The sequence below is a fragment of the Lycorma delicatula genome, chromosome 2 (genome assembly GCF_047948215.1).
Source record: "Lycorma delicatula isolate Av1 chromosome 2, ASM4794821v1, whole genome shotgun sequence".
NCBI lineage: Eukaryota > Metazoa > Arthropoda > Insecta > Hemiptera > Fulgoridae > Lycorma > Lycorma delicatula.
In genome coordinates, this window is record NC_134456.1 from 111,953,330 (window position 1) to 111,971,540 (window position 18,211).

Genomic DNA, 18,211 nt, shown 5'->3' on the forward strand with positions numbered 1-18,211 from the left:
ATTTTATAAAAACATTAAATAAAAATGGAGACGGCTTTAAATATTTAGCTAAGCTTAAGTCAAATTAAAAGAGGGAATATTCATTGTGGCACAAATAAGAAAATTAATTCATGAAAATATATTGGACTGCAAACTGAATACTAAAGAACTAGTAGCATGGAAGTCATTCAAAGATGTCATTACTGGCTTTCTTGGAAACAAACAACTGAAAACCATGATCAGCTAATAAATGAACTCTTAGTGAACTACAAAAATTTAGGCGGCAGAATGTCATTAAAAATTCCTTTTTTATATTCTCATTTGAACTTTTTCCCCTTAAACTTGTGTGACATCAGCGATGAAAAAGGATAAAGATTCCAACCAAGTTATATTGCAAATGGAACAACAATATCAAGGCAGATGAAGATGAAAGTATGAAGATTGCGTACTGCTGGATGATAAAAAGAGAAGACTTCACTGAGCACAAAAGGAGAATAAGAAAAAAGAAATTAAGATAAATATAATTGTCTACAAATTAAAGGTAGGAATTTTAATTGTAATTATTATTATTTTTGTATTCTGTTATTTAAGAAGTTTCTCAATATTTTTAATTAGTCATAACTAAAAATCTGAAGGTGATGAAAAAAACTGATTTCATTTTATGATTCAGCATAAAAAATACATTCTACATCACCTCCTTTTATCTCAGTTTCAAGTTATTATTTTTTTTTTTGTTGACCTGTGTTATGAATAAATATTTGCAGCATGTAGTGACAATTACGTATGAAAATGATAAATATTTACACATCATTTGGGTAGCTATGGTTTATTTCATATTGTACATATATTTTTGTTTCATTCATTTTATTACTATTGCTTGTTATATTATTTGTTATTATTAATAGCGTTGTTATTTCCTGTAATTTATTGAAAAGATGTAAGTACTTTAGATAATTTGTTTAAAATTATGTTTTGTAATGTAGGATTTGCAAGTACTGAAGATGTAGTAATGTCTGGAAATTATGGTATGAAAGATCTAGTATTAGCTTTGAAGTGGGTTCAACAAAACATTGCTTCTTATGGTGGTAATCCTGAAAGTGTAACAATATTTGGTGGAAGTGCAGGTGGAGCATGTGTACATTATTTAACATTATCACCTCTTGCAAAAGGTAAACTATACAGAGTTTTTAGTTGTAAAAAAATTATTTTTCTATATCTGTAAGAAATCTATGACTAACAGAAACCATTAAAACCTGTTAATGAAATACTGATGTACATGTTTACATTGATGTAGTAAAAAGGTTTTATTCCAAATACCAATCAATGTGTGCATATTTTCAGAAGTTCATCTAATGATTATTATGTTTATCCTGGAATAGGACTTTTTAAGTATATGTACGAGTATATGAGCAATGATTGTTCCAACTGAAGAAGGAAAAAGATGTTTTAGTTTGATGAATTCATTATTCTCTGTTATCAAAAATATTTATTATTTTGTTCTAGATGAAGAAAAATAAATGGTTATTTTAGTCCTATTACTTTTTTAATAATAAATATGAACTATAGCTTATTTTAAATTACTAAGTGTAAGATTTTTTTAAGTATTTTTATTGGTGCACAGACAGAAAAAAATTCTGAAAGTTCAATGTAGACCAATTCATAATCAAAGTATACATTGCAAATGATACAAAAGGTCACAGTCAGTTGATGAATTATCAGTGTAGAAAGATAACCACTGTTTGCTTTAACAGTAGATTTATAGTTTTGTTTGTTACGTAAATAATTTTATTTAAATCTCAAAAAATAGCTATGAAGATTTTGAGACGGAAAGGGCCTGATTATTATCAAATGGTAGGATCTGATTCAATCGTAATTGATCAACTAATTTCAGCATTACATGTCTTAGTTTCACATCTAAACTAACCACATCTATATGCAAATACAATTATGATAAAAAAAAACGACTAAGGGATTAAGTCATGATTATTTTTCATATGACTATGTAAAAAGAATAAAAATATTATACAATTTTATGCATGCTTTGCTTCAAACTGACATTCTTATGACTTGAATGTTAAGTGTTTTTTAGATATTTTAATTGAAAGAATATGGAATTTAAACTTTTGTTTCATAAATAGGTTTATTTCACCGTGCAATACCGATGAGTGGAACAGCACATTGTCCATGGTCAACATTTATACCTGGAGCAGTAGCAAATAACACAAAAAAATTAGCATCTTTTGTAAATTGCCCAACTGAACCATCTAATCTTTTGGTTGAATGCTTAAGAAAAGTGTCTGCAGACAAATTAACACAAGCAATAGATAAATTTGAGGTAATGTTTCTTTCTTTTCTGTTCATAGCTATAACTTTTAAGTATTTAACATTTGTTCATTTCATCCATCTAATCTTACCATTATAATAATAAATAATCCACTGTATTAGTCAGAGAAGTGAAGAAAAATAACAAAATATTACTTTAAAATAATGATTTGTTGTAGGAACTTGTTTCTTAACTTCCTATAGGGAAAATCAAAATGGCTAAATGCAAACTTATTTATTATTAAAAAACTAGTTTTTGATAAACATGTCATGTCATTAAAATTAAAAGTTCAGGAATATAAGTCATAGAAAAGTCATAGTAATAAAAAACAATGTTCAATGTTCAACAAACTTTAACTCATAATACAAATAAAGCCAGTTATATTTTCACCATTTAATTAAATGTTCATGTAAAATGACTCTATTAGTGTAGCATCTATTTAGTGTTCATTTTTTGACAGGATTATAGATTTACTCAGACAATATTATAACAGATGATCTCTGTAATTTCTGGAATTGCTTTATGTTTGCCAGTTTGTTATAATATAATTTAAGAACAGCTGATCCAGAATTATTAAAACCTTCATATTTTCAAAGCCTGATAAGCTGATATGTGGTAAAAAAAAAAACACTTTGCACTATATTTGTGAACATGTTTTTGGAAACAATTTGGGCTTTATTCTTCTTTTGATCATGCAATTTTTAAAAATGCTAATATTTAAAATAGAAATTAATGTAAAATCTTGTGTGATTTAATTGAACTCAAAATTGCTGCTTAGAAAATCTTCCACGGGTAAATTTACCAAAATTAAAATAAGCTTTTTCAATACTGAGGATGGGAGCTTTTGATTAACACTAATCTAAACTGGCAATAAAATTTTATAAACAAATCAGTTCTATTTTAAGTAAGTTTACAGAAGAAAAATAATTTAATTTCATGATCTGTCAGTAATTCTATACTTATAACATATAATAAACATGAAATAACTAAATAAATATATAAAGTTTTTTTCATCTGTGATTCTATAAAAAAAATATTTTTGAACAAGAGATTGTGCAAATTACACTGTCTAACAAAAAAACTTTTTTTTGAATGTTTCCTTCACTTCATAAGTTAAATCTTGCTAATTTTGGGTTGAGGAAAACAAATTTGACCAAGGAAAATTTTTATTACCGCTTGTTACTGTGATATACAATGGGTGAATGTATTTTATTTTGATGGATTAAGAGAATACAATACATTTTAATTACATATACCAACAAAATAGAAAGTCCATTTGACATTTTTTTAATGACAGTTACATTCGAAGAATTCTTAAATGATGGAAGAATACCTAGCAGTTGGTTGAGTCTGAAGCGAATCATGTGGGGGCTTCATGAGATTGTTGTCTTTTGGCTTTCCTCTTGTAAGTGAGCTCTGGAGCATCCCTACACACAGACCTGTAGTAATCCACAAGCATTGATTTATTCCCATGGCCCTGATACCTTTGTTCCATTACAGAAATATCCTGATGTAATCTTTCTCCTTGTTCATCACTGACAACTCCACAACTAGGAGGGAAAAGTCCAGGTGTGAGTAGAGAAAATGGATTTTAAGGGACATGTTGCATCTGAGTTGATGGTATTTTTGAAGAAGTAATGTCACCAGCCGACTATAGCTTTCATCTCTTTTGTTGCCTAAAAATCCATGAATGACTCTCTTTAAGGCTTCCCAAGCTTCCTTTTCTTTCCCCTCTGAAATTCAGTCAAACGCAGGATTCTTTTCAAGTTGTTGAATTTGTGGCCCAACAAAAATAGCTTCCTTAACTTTTGCTTAACTTAATGTACAAAATTTGTCTCTTAAGTACTTAAAGGCCTGTCCTTGGTTCATACTTTTAACAAGATTTTTTATCAAATACACATTTATATAAAGTAGTGGAAGAAGAAAATCTCTTGGATCCATGAGAGGCTCAGTAACAGGATTTTCCTTGCTCGAGTGAAGATTTCTTGCAGGCCAGTCTGCTTGAATATAATGTGATTTCCTATCCCTACTGTCTCACAATCATATAAAGCAGTAGTATTTAGGATACGCCAGTTACATTCCTAAGAGTACAGTAATGACTTTTAAATCGCCACAGATTTTCCACTTGTGTTCAGCATATTTGATTGAGTCTAAGAGGATTGCCATGTTTGCATAATTCTCCTTCATGTGAACTCTTTTTTTCTTCTGTTTAGCCTCTGGAACTACCGCAAGGTATTACTTCAGAGGATGAATGAGGATGTGTTATGTATAAATGTAAATGAAGTATAGTCTTGTTTAGTCACAGGTCGGCCATTCTTGAGATGTGTGGTTAATTGAAACCCAACCACCAAAGAACATTGGTATCTGTGATCTAGTTTCTAATCCATATAAAAGTAACTGCCTTTACTAGGATTTGAACCTCCTTCATGTGAACTCCATTCTCCCCAAGAGAGAAAAGCACCCGCCTCGCAGCATGTCTGGTCTCTACACCACCCCTTCTGTTCCTAGCCATGAGTGGCTTAATTGGAGAATATCTTCTTGCCCTCAAACTGATCACATTCCACAGTCATCAGTCCAGTTTTGTGAGATGTCACTGATGCAGATGCCTCGAGAGATATCCACATCAGTAAATTCCGCCATTGTCAAGTTTGCCTTCAAAGACGTCAGACACGTAACTCTTCCACGTAGCCCTCAGGAACTAAGCTAAAAGCCTACACATAAAAGATCAAAGACCCCACACCTAACACTACAGATTTCTATCACCACCTAAACCCACTATATAAATGATTGCAAATAATATAAATGCCATTTATGCCATTTTTGGATAACAATTCATCCAAAATTCATTGCCACGACAGCATATCATAACTGAATTAGTGACTGGAGTGTTACCAACCTTCACCTGAACCTCCGGTCAGCACCCCACAACGTTCATAGCCCTGATGGGCTTTAATGTGACTTCATCTGAATTGCATGACCAACCGGAATAGAAGGAAGATGGTTACTGTTGTGAAGTAATATAGCTTTCAAACTAAACCTGGAGGAGTCTATGAATAGCCTTCAATTAGTTAGATCATGATTCAGACTCAAACATCTCATCAAGCCATTAGCGTCGCAGCAAACAACAATATTGTTTTTCTTCTCAAAAAAAGAAAGCAAATCCCTATGATGACGTCTGTACTGTGAGACCCTGATATCATGTTGGAGAAGATTCCAGTGCTGAAATCTTGACCCTAGAAGTTCTGTCTTTTCCTTCAACAAATAAATGTCTTGAATGAGATTATTCAATTCTGCTTGACTCAGTTTGTGGGGTTTATCATCTTTTTTGTAAAAATCAGAGTCATGGGATGCGAAAGGCTTGTTGGGTTTTTGTTCTTCCACACTGTCATCATTTTCTATTCCAAATACATAATTTTCAGATGGAGTAGGAACTGGTAAACTATCTGAATGTGGAATAGATTGAATAGCAGATGGAAGATTGGTATACTTAACAGTTCCTATTTTATTCATTGACAATCCTGCATTTGTAAGTTGAGTCCAGCAGAAATAGCATTATCTGTATGGTTTAAAGGCTCCTGCCAAACCATATGCACAGCAAAAGCCACAGATCTTTTTTTTTTAATATTCAGTCATTCTCGTAGTACAACTGAACATGAGTTGCAACATTTATGTGGAGCCCATGACTTATCCTGGCCCTACCTTCATACCAAAATAATGCTGACTGGCAGTATTCACAAGAGGCGTCAGATTGCATTTCAGTGATGAAAATGCTATTTCACCACAAATGTAGATTATTGACTGAACTTTCACATTTTCATGGCATTTTGATATAATAAATTTTTCACTTCAGAAGCACTTGAAAACCAGAAATTCTGCACTAATTACAACACAAACAATATGAAACTGACAGTCACAGCAACAGCAATCATTTTTATAAACTACAAACAGCTGTAGAACATTTTGTTTTGTCATTTAACAGGTGTGACAACTCCAAATACAAAATTTCACCCAAAATTAAAATGTAGATCGGGTAAAAAATGACATGTCATCGTGTCTCCAAACCAAGAGCTAATTGGTCATTATATGGTGACTTTTGTATTCAGCAGATGGAAATATGACAGTATAAGCTATTTTTGAGCCTGAAACATTTCATTGTTGGGCAGTGTTATTATTATTTTTAACTTATTTGTTACAGTAAAATTTTTGAGAGATTGTAAATTAAGCAAGAAACAAAGTGGCTAATGCTACGATCTAATCAACTACACATCCTGGCCTGGTGATCCATGGATGTAACAAACTGCAGGTACACTTTTTACATGAACAAGGATGCAGCAGCATATGGGGCTTCACTCAGGAAATCTGAACCAGATTTCAATAGACTTCATTATACCATAAGAATCAATCTAAATAATAATATTTCATAATATAAAGTTAAACATAATTATAAAACTAATCTTCTGTTGATCTTTAAATATTCTGTCGATTCTTTTAATTTTAATTAATCTTCTGTTGATTTAAAAGTGAATAATTTTAACATTTTAACATTTTTCATTTGTACTCTTTACATGGTTCATTTTAAAGAGGGTTTTCTGTTCTTTATGTATTTAATTAATGTTTTAATTAAATTTATAAATATAATTTATTTAAAATATGTTAGTGATATTTATGAATTTAAAAAGTTGAGATATGAAACTAGATAGTACTCATAAATTATGTGTTACTTCAAGCGACACTATGAGTTACTGTTATTACTCTGGCTTAATTTCTTATATCTTTCCAATGAAATTATATCATGTTCTCAGAAGTCATTGCTTATATTTTCTAGATATGGAGAATGATACCAATGGTATCACTTGTACCTGTTGTGGAGCCAAAAGAAGTTAAAGATGCCTTTATGACTGAAAGTCCTTTAACTGTAAAATCAAGCATTCCAATGATGATAGGAGTCACAAAAGATGAAGGTGTTGGGATGGTAGCAGGTATTTTAAACATATTATCGTAATTTTAAAACATTTTCTAAATACATAAAAAAGATCAATTTTCTGCAATTTAACACTTCATATATAATAAAAATATAATATTTGCACTTTAGAAAGAAAAAAAAATTAAACATTATAGAATTAAAAAAATATTTTGTAGTATACGATTTCAATGAATTTATGACAATTTTTTGTCTGTTGTTTTTATTTTACTTTTATCAGACTGTGTATAATTACTTTTAAATGGGTTTCAATGCTTTCTTACATTATCAATTTATTGTTTCAGGTGTATAATTAACACTATGGCATTAAAAAAAAATGTCTGAGGTTGAGAAAGACTGATAAACTGTGATTGAGCTCATTCTGCAAAGAAGCAGTATAACCTCAAATTAAATGTATAGTTTATTTGCAGGTTGCTTCTTCACAGGTTTGTGCTAGAGAGGTCAAAGGCAGATTGGTTTGTCTGGCATTTCTGCCATTAAGTATAAGACCCAATGTTCGTGCCACAATTGCCTACTGAGTCTCAAAACGGTTTAGCTACCAAAATCCTAATTAGAGCTTACCAAGCTCTAATTGTCTTGGTAAGCTACCAAGATTGTCTTGGCTCTAGGAACTTGGTAAGCTACCAAGATCCTAGCGCTTACCTAACTGTGTACCTAACGTACCTAACAGAATTAGCGCGGTGCCCTACACCAATTACCTGCATGTCCCACTGCTCACCTGTTATATATTTCTAAAATGGATAGGGGTGAACCCGTCTACATACTAAAATATATGACTTGTCAATAAATTAAAATTTATTCCATCAAGGACAGCAATTTCCTGCCACGCCTAAGTCATTGAATGCCAGCAAGTATCTGCCCACCATATTATAGCACATGGAGCTATATTTGACCGATGGCAAGCCATTTCTCGAGGGTAGCTTCCTACAACAAGCCATAGGAATCTTATGTCCCTTAAACTTCTGATGCTGGTTGAACAAAGCAACGGCATCAAGGAAATCCCACACGGTCCGACAATGCGGCTCACACCTCATTTACTAGCAGTTTATGAGTGGCCAATTTTCTCTTTGATGTCTAAGTTCCAGGGTGGCCTGAGTTCTGGCCCCCCCCCCAAGAGCTGGGCAGTCAAACATCATGTGTTCGTTTAACTGAAACTCATCAATTGCAGATGCACAGGTCATCAACTGCCAGGTGGAACCGAAACAAATACTGTTTCAAATTCACGTGGTTGGAGAGCACTTGGGCTCCCATTGCCCTTAAAAACAAGCTCGAGGCATACCATCTCCCTAGAATCTGTATAAACTTATACAAGAATCTTCCCTTAATTGTGGTGTGTCATTCCAGCTGCCATGCTTCCATTGCAAGGGTTTAAAGCTTCCTCTGCAGGCAGGAGATGGGCAACTGTTCGAAATTTAGAACTGGAGCATTGTGATCATTGTTCTGCTCTGATACTGTGGCCCAGCTTGAAACCACATCCTAAATACCTCAGCCTCCATACTTTTTCACAATTTTCAGATGGTCTCTCGAACTTTCACTACTAAATTGATTGGGAGAGCCTTTCCCAATGTGGTAGTAGTCTCATAGGAGGTTGTTTTAAACACACCAGTGCATACAATTAAGGCTCTGCACATAGCACTCCTTAAATTTTGAATAAGTGCTTGATTTCTTTCAAACCTATGTGCCCAAACGGACGCAGTATAAGAGGTCATACTTTTGAAGACACCTCGGTACACCTGTGTAAATGACTGCACGACAACCCGTAATCCTTCTGAGCAATTCTCCTAAGCTTGTACATCACATACACAGCATCCCCTGCTATTAAAGTGGTTGCTAAGCAGCAAGTTCACATCAAACAAAACACCTAGGAACTTATGAACTCTAAGTCAGCTGATTACACAACCTTCATACTTAATATGGTGGTTAAGACTGTATGATAAATTGTCTGCACCTTTGAGAAGCATACACTTCATCTTGGGCATCAAAATCTTTAAATTTTTCATGTCCATCCAGCCCTCTGCAGTTGACAAAGCCACTTATGCTCGGTCTTCTAGCTGTGGTCGTGAATTACCACGAACTAACAGGAGACAGTCACTGGCAAAAGCCTGAGCTGTAACCCTTTCCGGGAATGTCAATCCCAGAAATCTGTCGAATACCAGGTTCAACAGCAAGGGACTGAGAACGGGACCCTGTGGGTTTCCCCTGGTTTCGGATTTTTTCACAACTAGTTTCGCATGCTTAAAGCCATATGCCGTATGCACATACAGCTTAATAGCGGTATGGTTAGACAAATTTATGTACCAAGGCCTGCAGGGTTGTGGTACATGAGTACATGAGTTGGAACACATTGGAACTTATTTACAGTCGGTGCTTTCCACCTTGGCAAGAGCATTTAAGATGCATTCTTTTACTATTCAACAATTACCATGCTATTAGCATAAAAAAATTTTCAACTTTGCATTCAGTATAGTTTTGTACATTGTTTCTTCTTTCATGTGAGGGAGTGTTTCTTTGTTTCTGGATTGTAATAGAAAGTCCACATTTTATCAAATATGAGTATCTTCTCCTGCAAGTCTGGTTTCATTGTTAGTCATTTCATAATTTTGCAAATATTTTTTTCTGAAAGTTTTTTCCGTATTCAAGTTTTTCGGATGTACTTGGTGCAGAATTTGTTCATGTCCAACTGATCAAGTAACATTTGTTGTACAACCACCTTTTTGATGTGGTTGTTTTTTTCAAATTTTCAACCTTTTCTCAACTTTCAGGAAAGCATTTGTCACCATCATCATTGTCTGGTGTTCTGTCTGGGGGCAGGTCCCTTAAGCCACCTCTGTCCCTCTATTTCTATCTCAAGCCTTTTCTTTCATTCCTTGTTATTTTTAAACTTCTTTTAATACACTAACTACATCCTTCTTATTTCTCTTTCTACTGACACTCCCAAAGCAGACTACACTTCTTCTAACTATGTGAACTAACCAGCTTTCTTTTATTTTGAGTAATTCCCTTGTCAGTACTCTTTCTTCTGTAATTGTGTTTATTATTTCCTCATTCCTCACTTTATTCATCCATCTTCTTTCTCTATCCTTTTCCATATCCACATCTCATAAACCTCAATCCAGCCCTTCCCTCATCCTAATTGTTCATGCTTTAATCCCCTTCAAAAACATACTTCGTTCATAACATTTGACAACCTCTGCCTTAACTCTTAATTCCAGAATTTTACTATGTAGTAATTCCCTCTTCTTACTGAAACTTTCCTTTGCTCATTTTTTACTTTTTCTATTCTTCCTTCCGAATATTTTTTTCTTTATCTATAAATCCTCTTTATTGTTCTTCCATTATTCTTACTTAGCAATAAATCCTTGTTTAACACCTTGACCTAGACCAATCCAGTCAGTCATATTCTTATTTATTTGTGTTGCTGTTGCTATCTATAAAATAGATTCATTTCTCTTCCTCTATCTAAATGTCTCTCTCCAACCATTTTTAGCAGCCCAATGGCATTTCTGGTTCCTTTCTTTTTTTGAGCCCAACTCTTTTTTAATCTTATCATCAACCTCCAATTTAGAACTCTTAAAGCATTTATCATTTATGCCATTCAAAAACTAGCACATGTAACACAACAATATATGTCTCTTGCAAGAGTTTCAATTATTGACTTGGCGAATTTTTCAATTTTAAAGGATTTGGGATTAATACATTGACTGAATTTGATACTAGACACTATTTCTACATATGTTCTTTTATAAATACTTTCTAATTAAAAGAGTAAAAGAGAACACTGCTTATGTCGACTGCCTCTAAAACCTTCAAGTTCATACATGGTGCAAGGTCATCCCACTCAATTTATTATTATTATTATTTTATTGAATAATACAAAATAATAATAATAAAAATCAATTGAAAGAAAAATAGGCAGTAAGCATAACTTTTAAGCTTATTGCTACAGAGGATAATATTTTCAGAGAATTTGTTAATACTTCTCAGAAAATTCATTGAAATATATACATTTTTATGACGTTAAACTTCCTGCTAATTAAGTGTGAAATTGCAATTAGCGAATCTTAATTTTCTTACTATTAAAAACATCAAACAGATGATACACTTAACTTTTTGCATAAGCAACATCTTTATCCCAAGGTGTTTAAGAAAAAAACCAAACTGAAATGGTTTCAGCCACATCAATGTGTTCTGTTTCACAATCATTGATCTTGACAATGATTGTTTCACAATTTTTAGAAAACAAGTGATATTTTAAATCAAAAGAGCAGGTCTACAACTATCTGAGGATAGTTTCAGAATGATATGATGTGGAAGAATAAATAAAAATAAATTAAGAGTAAATAGATAAACAGAAAAAAACAAATAGTTTGGAAACAAATTCTAAACTATACTGAAAAACTGAAATAAACTGTTTATGGTGAATTCTGTTAATAAAAGAAAAATATAATTAGAGTAGCATAAAAGGCAACTTTGGATTGGTAAACCCAAATCCCAAGAACAACCATTCTAAAACATTGCAACCATATTTTTTTAATGAATTCATTACATTATGAATATAAGAGCAAATATACTTAACTGAATTTTTTTTGTTTTATTTCAGTGCTAGGGATAAAAGAAAAAATGGTAGAACTGAATGCACGTTTAAACGAATTATTACCAGTAGCACTATTTTATGATAAATCAACAAATAATCCTGATGAACTTACAAACAAAATCAGAAAGTTTTATTTTGGAGATATTAATAAATTAATCACAATAGAAAATATCAAACCATTTATGGATGTAAGTAAAAAACTTAAAATAATAAAAAATTATAGAATAGAAATGCTTGTGGTTGTATTATTTTAAATTTTCATGTTAAAATTACTTTCAATTAACATGAGAAAATATTCTTTAAAATTATTTATTTATTAGAAACTGATTAAAAAACAATTCAATTTCTAAAGTGAGTGAATACATTGAAATATCTTACCAAGTTTTTTGGAAATGAACTTCTGGAACTTATTATCCAGAACATCTTTTGGATTCTGAATAAATAAACATTTTATTTAGACAAGAAAAAATTATAATTATAAATTTTACAGATCATATGATGAGTAGTGGGGATGGCATTTCATAAATTACTAAGATTAACCATTCCAGCATTTGCTAGGAAGATTTAAGGTAATACATGTTAAAATATCAAAATATTTTGGTTTATTTAATACTGTTTTAAAACACATAAACAGTTAATATTTTTCTTGAAAAAGGAAATATTTTAATGTATTTTATACAGATTAATTGAGAAATCTTTCAGATTATTTAAATATTTATTAGGTATTTTGTTATTACAGAAACTGAAATATAAAAGAATATAATATTCTTGTAAATCAAAATGTTATGAATTGTTAATATTAAATATTTCCATTATATAGGAAACGATAAAAAAACTTTCTTGTTCTAACCGTACATTAGAGTTTTTACCAGCTCAGTATTTTACCTCTTGTTTTAACTTCATTTGTTGAAAGTTAAAGTTTCTGTTTATATGGTACATTTAATAATGTGAATATCTGTCCTGTGACTATTGAAAGTATAACCAACTCTCTCCTTATATCTTCATTAATAAGTTTCTGCGAACCTCTGTCTGTGATAGTGTCTTCTTGGCCTTTCATTAAGAGGTATCAGGTTCGAATCCCCATCAGGTATGGCATTTTTCACATGCTGCAATATTTCTATTTTTATATTTTCATGCACAAGCGAGCTTATGTGATGAATTAACTCATCAAGTAAAAAAAAGTTGACCAAAACAAATACATCGTTTGATCTTAAAAATCTCTTTTTGAAATTTGGATGGAATTTTTATGTTTTTTTATCCATGCTTACCTTCAAATATCAAAACTGGTACTGCCACAGCCTTGTTAATAGTTTATTTTTGTTTCTGTTCTTGTTTTACTTCATTACATTCCATGACTGCCCACGTATTTGATTAAATCAGATCAACTGTTTCTTATATCGTGATCATCTACGTGGTGAAACTTCAGTCCCAAAATGTGAAGCATTAATATGTTCTAATGGATAACTATAACAATATGTGAAAACATTAGCAGCCATTATAACTACCAATTGCGTGATTGAGTAACAATCACAAAATGATAATTTAATTAAAATTAAATGTAATTGATGGATGCACTTAGAAATATATAACAACAAGAAATGGAGAAAGATTTAGTTAGTGAATATAATTGACTAGTTATAATACTGTTTATATTACAAAAATATTTTCTTTCAGATGTATGGGGACTCTTTATTTCTTCAATGTGCTTCATCTGCAGTTGAAAACCATGAAGGAACAGCTTATTTTTACATGTTTGCACACAAAGGGAATGGGACAATAGCTGATATATTAAGTGGTGGATTTTCTAGCTTAGGTAATTTTTTATTGTTTTATTTGATTTTTTTTTACGTTTCTAATAAATATCTAATATAATACTTTGAATCATAGCAATTGCAACATGCTAGTTTGCCAAAAATAGTATTTTATGTTTTTATAGTGTTTGACAAAATCTAATTAGACTTCAAAATAATTAAAAACTATAAATAATTTGTTTTTAAATAAAAAAAACAAAGGTCTTTTAAAGTTAATTATCAACACCTTCTTCTATGGAATACTAGTTACAAACAATACACATCATAAAATAATTAGAAATTTTATTAAGTATGTAGAAAAATATATTTGGTTTCTTGTGCATTCAATTTATGCTACGATTATTTTTAAATGAGCTCCAGAAAATAAATATATTACAAGAGATTATTAAATTATGCAGATTTTATAAATATAAAATTGTTCATGTGTAATAAGGTTTTGGTTTTTATGTGGTATGTGTAAAAATTTGCATGTTGTTATCTTTGGTTGTGAATCCTGATTCTACAAGGTGATTTACAAATGTTGTTTCTTATTATTGTCTTCTTATTATTTATTGTTGTTATCTTATAATTTATACATTTAGCTTTGGATGAGTATACATCGTGTCTGCCTGATGGAATATTTAGAGTGATCATGACAACTTAATCTGTGAATTTCAAGTTTGTTTTTTTAATATGTTTCATTTAGTTTGCTGTGCGATCTTGTTTATTTTTTGTGTTGAAAGAATTTTTCCTGATAGTGTTGCCAATTCTGTATGACTGCTGGTTTATGTATATGAGATGTTTTTCTGTTATTTGATTTATTTTTGGTTTTCTTCTATATTTTATTCAACATGTTGTTCGTGAATAATAGGTTGATTTTTTCCTATCATTTCATTGTTTTTAGTAAAATATAGAGTGATTTAGAAGGATAGAGAAATAATTTAAAAAATGATTCTAGAGCTTGAAAAAAGAAAAAAGTTCATACAACATATGTTTGAAAATGTTTTGTGATTGAGCCATGGCCAGTGAAAAATTTTACAAAGATTTCAGCTCCCCTGGTGAAATGATAACATACTGAAATTTTTATATTACATCTAACCACCCCACAGCAAAATATGAGCTTTCTCATAAATTTTACATCAACTGACATACATCATGTGCCCAAACTTCACTACATTATTTTTTACAACTTTTACTACTATGAATTCACTAATTTATTATTAAAACTTACGAGTAAATAATTAAAATAAACTAAGAAATGCTATAGTAATGAAGATTTATAGGCACATGATGTATTTCAAGTGAAGTAAAATTTATTAGAAAGCTGATGTTTTGCTGCAGAGTGGTTATATGTAATAATTGGTTTTGAAAGTATGTGGAAGAACAAGATTAATTTATTTATCTGAAATGGGATTTTTACAATCTCTAATAATAATTTTGAACAATAAACACATTACATTTGTTGTTTGTGCTGCTCTGTTTGCAGATATAGTCTCTGATAAGTCCCCACATTTAGGGTCTCAAAAGAATCATATCTAACTGTTGCATATTTGTATTAATAATATTGTTAAAATTAAAACTGTTATATTTAGTATTTATGTTATGTTTATAGGGAGTCGCGACATAATGATTGTATATGCCTGTCATGTGACAGAAGATAATCATGGAAATATTACCATTGTAAATAATAACATGCACATCAAATTAGGCAAAACTAATGAAAGTGAAGAATAAAGATTTACCATTGCATTCTTCACTGAGCTGAGTGCAGAACTGAATACTAACATGTCAAGTCCGCTAAAATTCAGGTGATACTGAACACTAAACCAACAATAACCTTCACATTCTGTTCCCAGTGGAACTGGCTTTATAATCAACATTGTTATTCTTAAAAAAGTAACACTGGCTACACTTACTTTCACTGCAGATTTCATTAGAGCCATGAAGTAGAATGAGAGAGGTAGTATAAAGCAACAAATAAATGTTTCCTTTTCTATGAAGAAAAATGTATGCATTATGTACACTGTATCCACAGGAATTTTTAACTAATGCCAAACTTCAATAAAATGAAAAAAAAATTTACCAACATCATTCAGGCTATTATGAACCAAGTAGGCTGTATTTCTAATGAACTGATAAGTATTTTACTAAAAATTATTTTTGGAGTAGAATATATGTAGTTGAAATTTAGAAAGAGATTATAAGGAAAACTAGTTGTTTCGCAAATTCTTCTGACTGCTACATTATAACTCTTAATAGTTAGTAAAAAATACTTAAAAATAACAAAAGCCTGATTTTGAACAAGAAGCTGCTCTGTATCTTGTTTGTTACAAATTTTGATATTTAGGCTGTAGGAAGTATAGTTTGTAATTTATAGAAGTTTAAATATACATTGAAAAATCATCTGAAACAATTAGTTTAAATGGTGATATTAGTAAGGATTTTTTTGATTTAAAAAAAGAAAAAACAGTTTGATGACTTATAAGTTAAAACAAACTGGCTATGTTGGCAATATAAAGATGATGTTAAGCGTTCAATGAGTGTTGTAAATGGTATAATAGAGGTAAACAAAAAAAAAATTAAGAAAGAAATCGAACATTTGAAACAGACAAATAAATTAGTTTGAAGAATGATAAGATACAGGAGAAGCAATGAGATGTTTTCAGATTTAGCTTGCTTAAGGTTAACAACTTTTGCATACACTATTTGGTTTTTCATACACATATGTCAATTAACTGGGCTCATACCTTAGATAGGTTATACACGCAATAACATTGCTCGTATTCATGTGCATCGTGATGTGAAATTTATCATTAAAAACGCGAATAGACTGAAAGGATTTTAGTGACTTTCCCATAAAAGACAGAAATGAGAAACAATTCTCTCATATTATACGAAGAAACAATAGGTTATTTATTTCTAAAAAAATATTGTTTGATCGGCTGGTAGTTAATCGAAAAACCTTTACTCGGAATGAAGAAACAGGACTTGTGCAGTACAGGATTAAGGAAGTCTAGTTTCTGGGAAATTATTTATCGGAGACTGTGTCAACGAATTACAATGTATATTGGCCCGAGAAGGACGAATATAGTTGCAGAGTGTTTATCGGCGGTCACCTGCTGGACCAATTGGAGCAGACATGTTAATTCTATACTAAAAATCTAATCGTACAACGTGGCTAGTATAATCTTTACCTCTCATAAAGATTGTAAAATCTTTTTGTGTTTTGGAATTTTTTCATTGTGCGACTTTTTTGCAAGAATATCAAACCAAATTGCAGATATCTTGAAGTATTTGAAGGGTTTTAAAAAAAAGGCAATAATGCAACCGTTCATTAAATGCCCAGCGGACTGGAAATAGGTTTTACTTATATATTAAAATGAGTTTTAATATACAAATTCGGGGTACAAGAGAGGAAAAATTTGGAGAATATAAGTTTTGTTAATCATATAGGCTCATTAGTTATTAATATTATTTGATAGTTTTTAATTTGGCGCATAGTTTAAAATATTAACGGAATGTTATTTGGACCATAGTGAATTGTAGTTGAACATGAGAGATACTGGAAAATTTTAAAATATTTTACCATTGCTTCTAAAAATTCTTTGTACCGAGAGGGATGATATCAAGCGAGGTTTATGTACCGAATCGCAATTTTCCGGCGAAGATTAACAGTGTCTCTAATTAAATATATATATAGTTGGTAGAAAGTAAGTCGACAACAGTTATTTTAAACATAATCCTTAAGGTTGGTTGATAAGGATTGTTATATGGCCCACAGTATGTATGATAACGTTTTTAAATTTCTCTGTTAAGGTAAATATAAAACAAATTAAGTTCGGTTATGTATATGAGAGAATCAAGCACAAACTATTATGTAAAAATAAAAATTCTTATCTCAACGATGTTTTGTTTATTACAATTATAATTAATGTTTCTGTAGGTGTGCCTCATGGAGAAGATTGTATGTTTTTATTCCCATTCCAGTTTTCTTCCAAAATAGAAAAGAATATGCTGGAGGGGAATGATAAAAGAATGTCAGAAGAAATGGTTAGAATGTGGACAAATTTTGCTAAATATGGGTAAATATTACAACAGATTTTAATCAGTATGTTCTTTTTCTATGACACTTGTAATATAATTATTTGTAAGATTTAGTTACTTAAATTATTATTTGAGGTAATTTAACATTCATGAAGAACTAGCTTGCTGGTTAAAATACTTTCTACTAGAGTTTACTATTAAAATCAAGCATTTATTATCATCAAAAAACTGTTGGCAAGACTTCTTAATTTAACTGTTACTGCTAATATTTTTTATCATAATTTCGAAATAAGTGTTATGGCTCAGCTATATAGCTTATTCACTGTTTATTCTGTAGGATAAATGAATGAGTATTAATGTCTCATAAAATAAAAAAATACTGATTTTTAATAAACTTATGAATTTCATCCTTATGAACAAGTACTTTATTTTCTATGAAAAAGTACTTCAAAATAAAATATGCATAAGAGTGAAATTGAATAAACGACTTTCATAATACC

General features: G+C 30.9%; 1 protein-coding gene across 2 annotated transcripts in view; it reads left to right on the plus strand.

Moving 5' to 3' along the window:
• LOC142319136 (esterase E4-like) overlaps positions 1 to 18,211 on the plus strand; it is an 87,260-nt gene that overhangs the window by 18,208 nt on the left and 50,841 nt on the right. The window contains exons 4-9 of one of the 2 annotated variants that reach the window (XM_075356086.1): positions 963 to 1,148; positions 2,118 to 2,314; positions 7,128 to 7,281; positions 11,884 to 12,065; positions 13,552 to 13,690; positions 17,611 to 17,749. In XM_075356086.1, coding sequence (XP_075212201.1) covers positions 963 to 1,148; positions 2,118 to 2,314; positions 7,128 to 7,281; positions 11,884 to 12,065; positions 13,552 to 13,690; positions 17,611 to 17,749 — 997 coding nt within the window. The remainder of the gene's footprint in view (positions 1 to 962; positions 1,149 to 2,117; positions 2,315 to 7,127; positions 7,282 to 11,883; positions 12,066 to 13,551; positions 13,691 to 17,610; positions 17,750 to 18,211) is intronic. The other variant, XM_075356087.1, reaches the window with a different exon arrangement.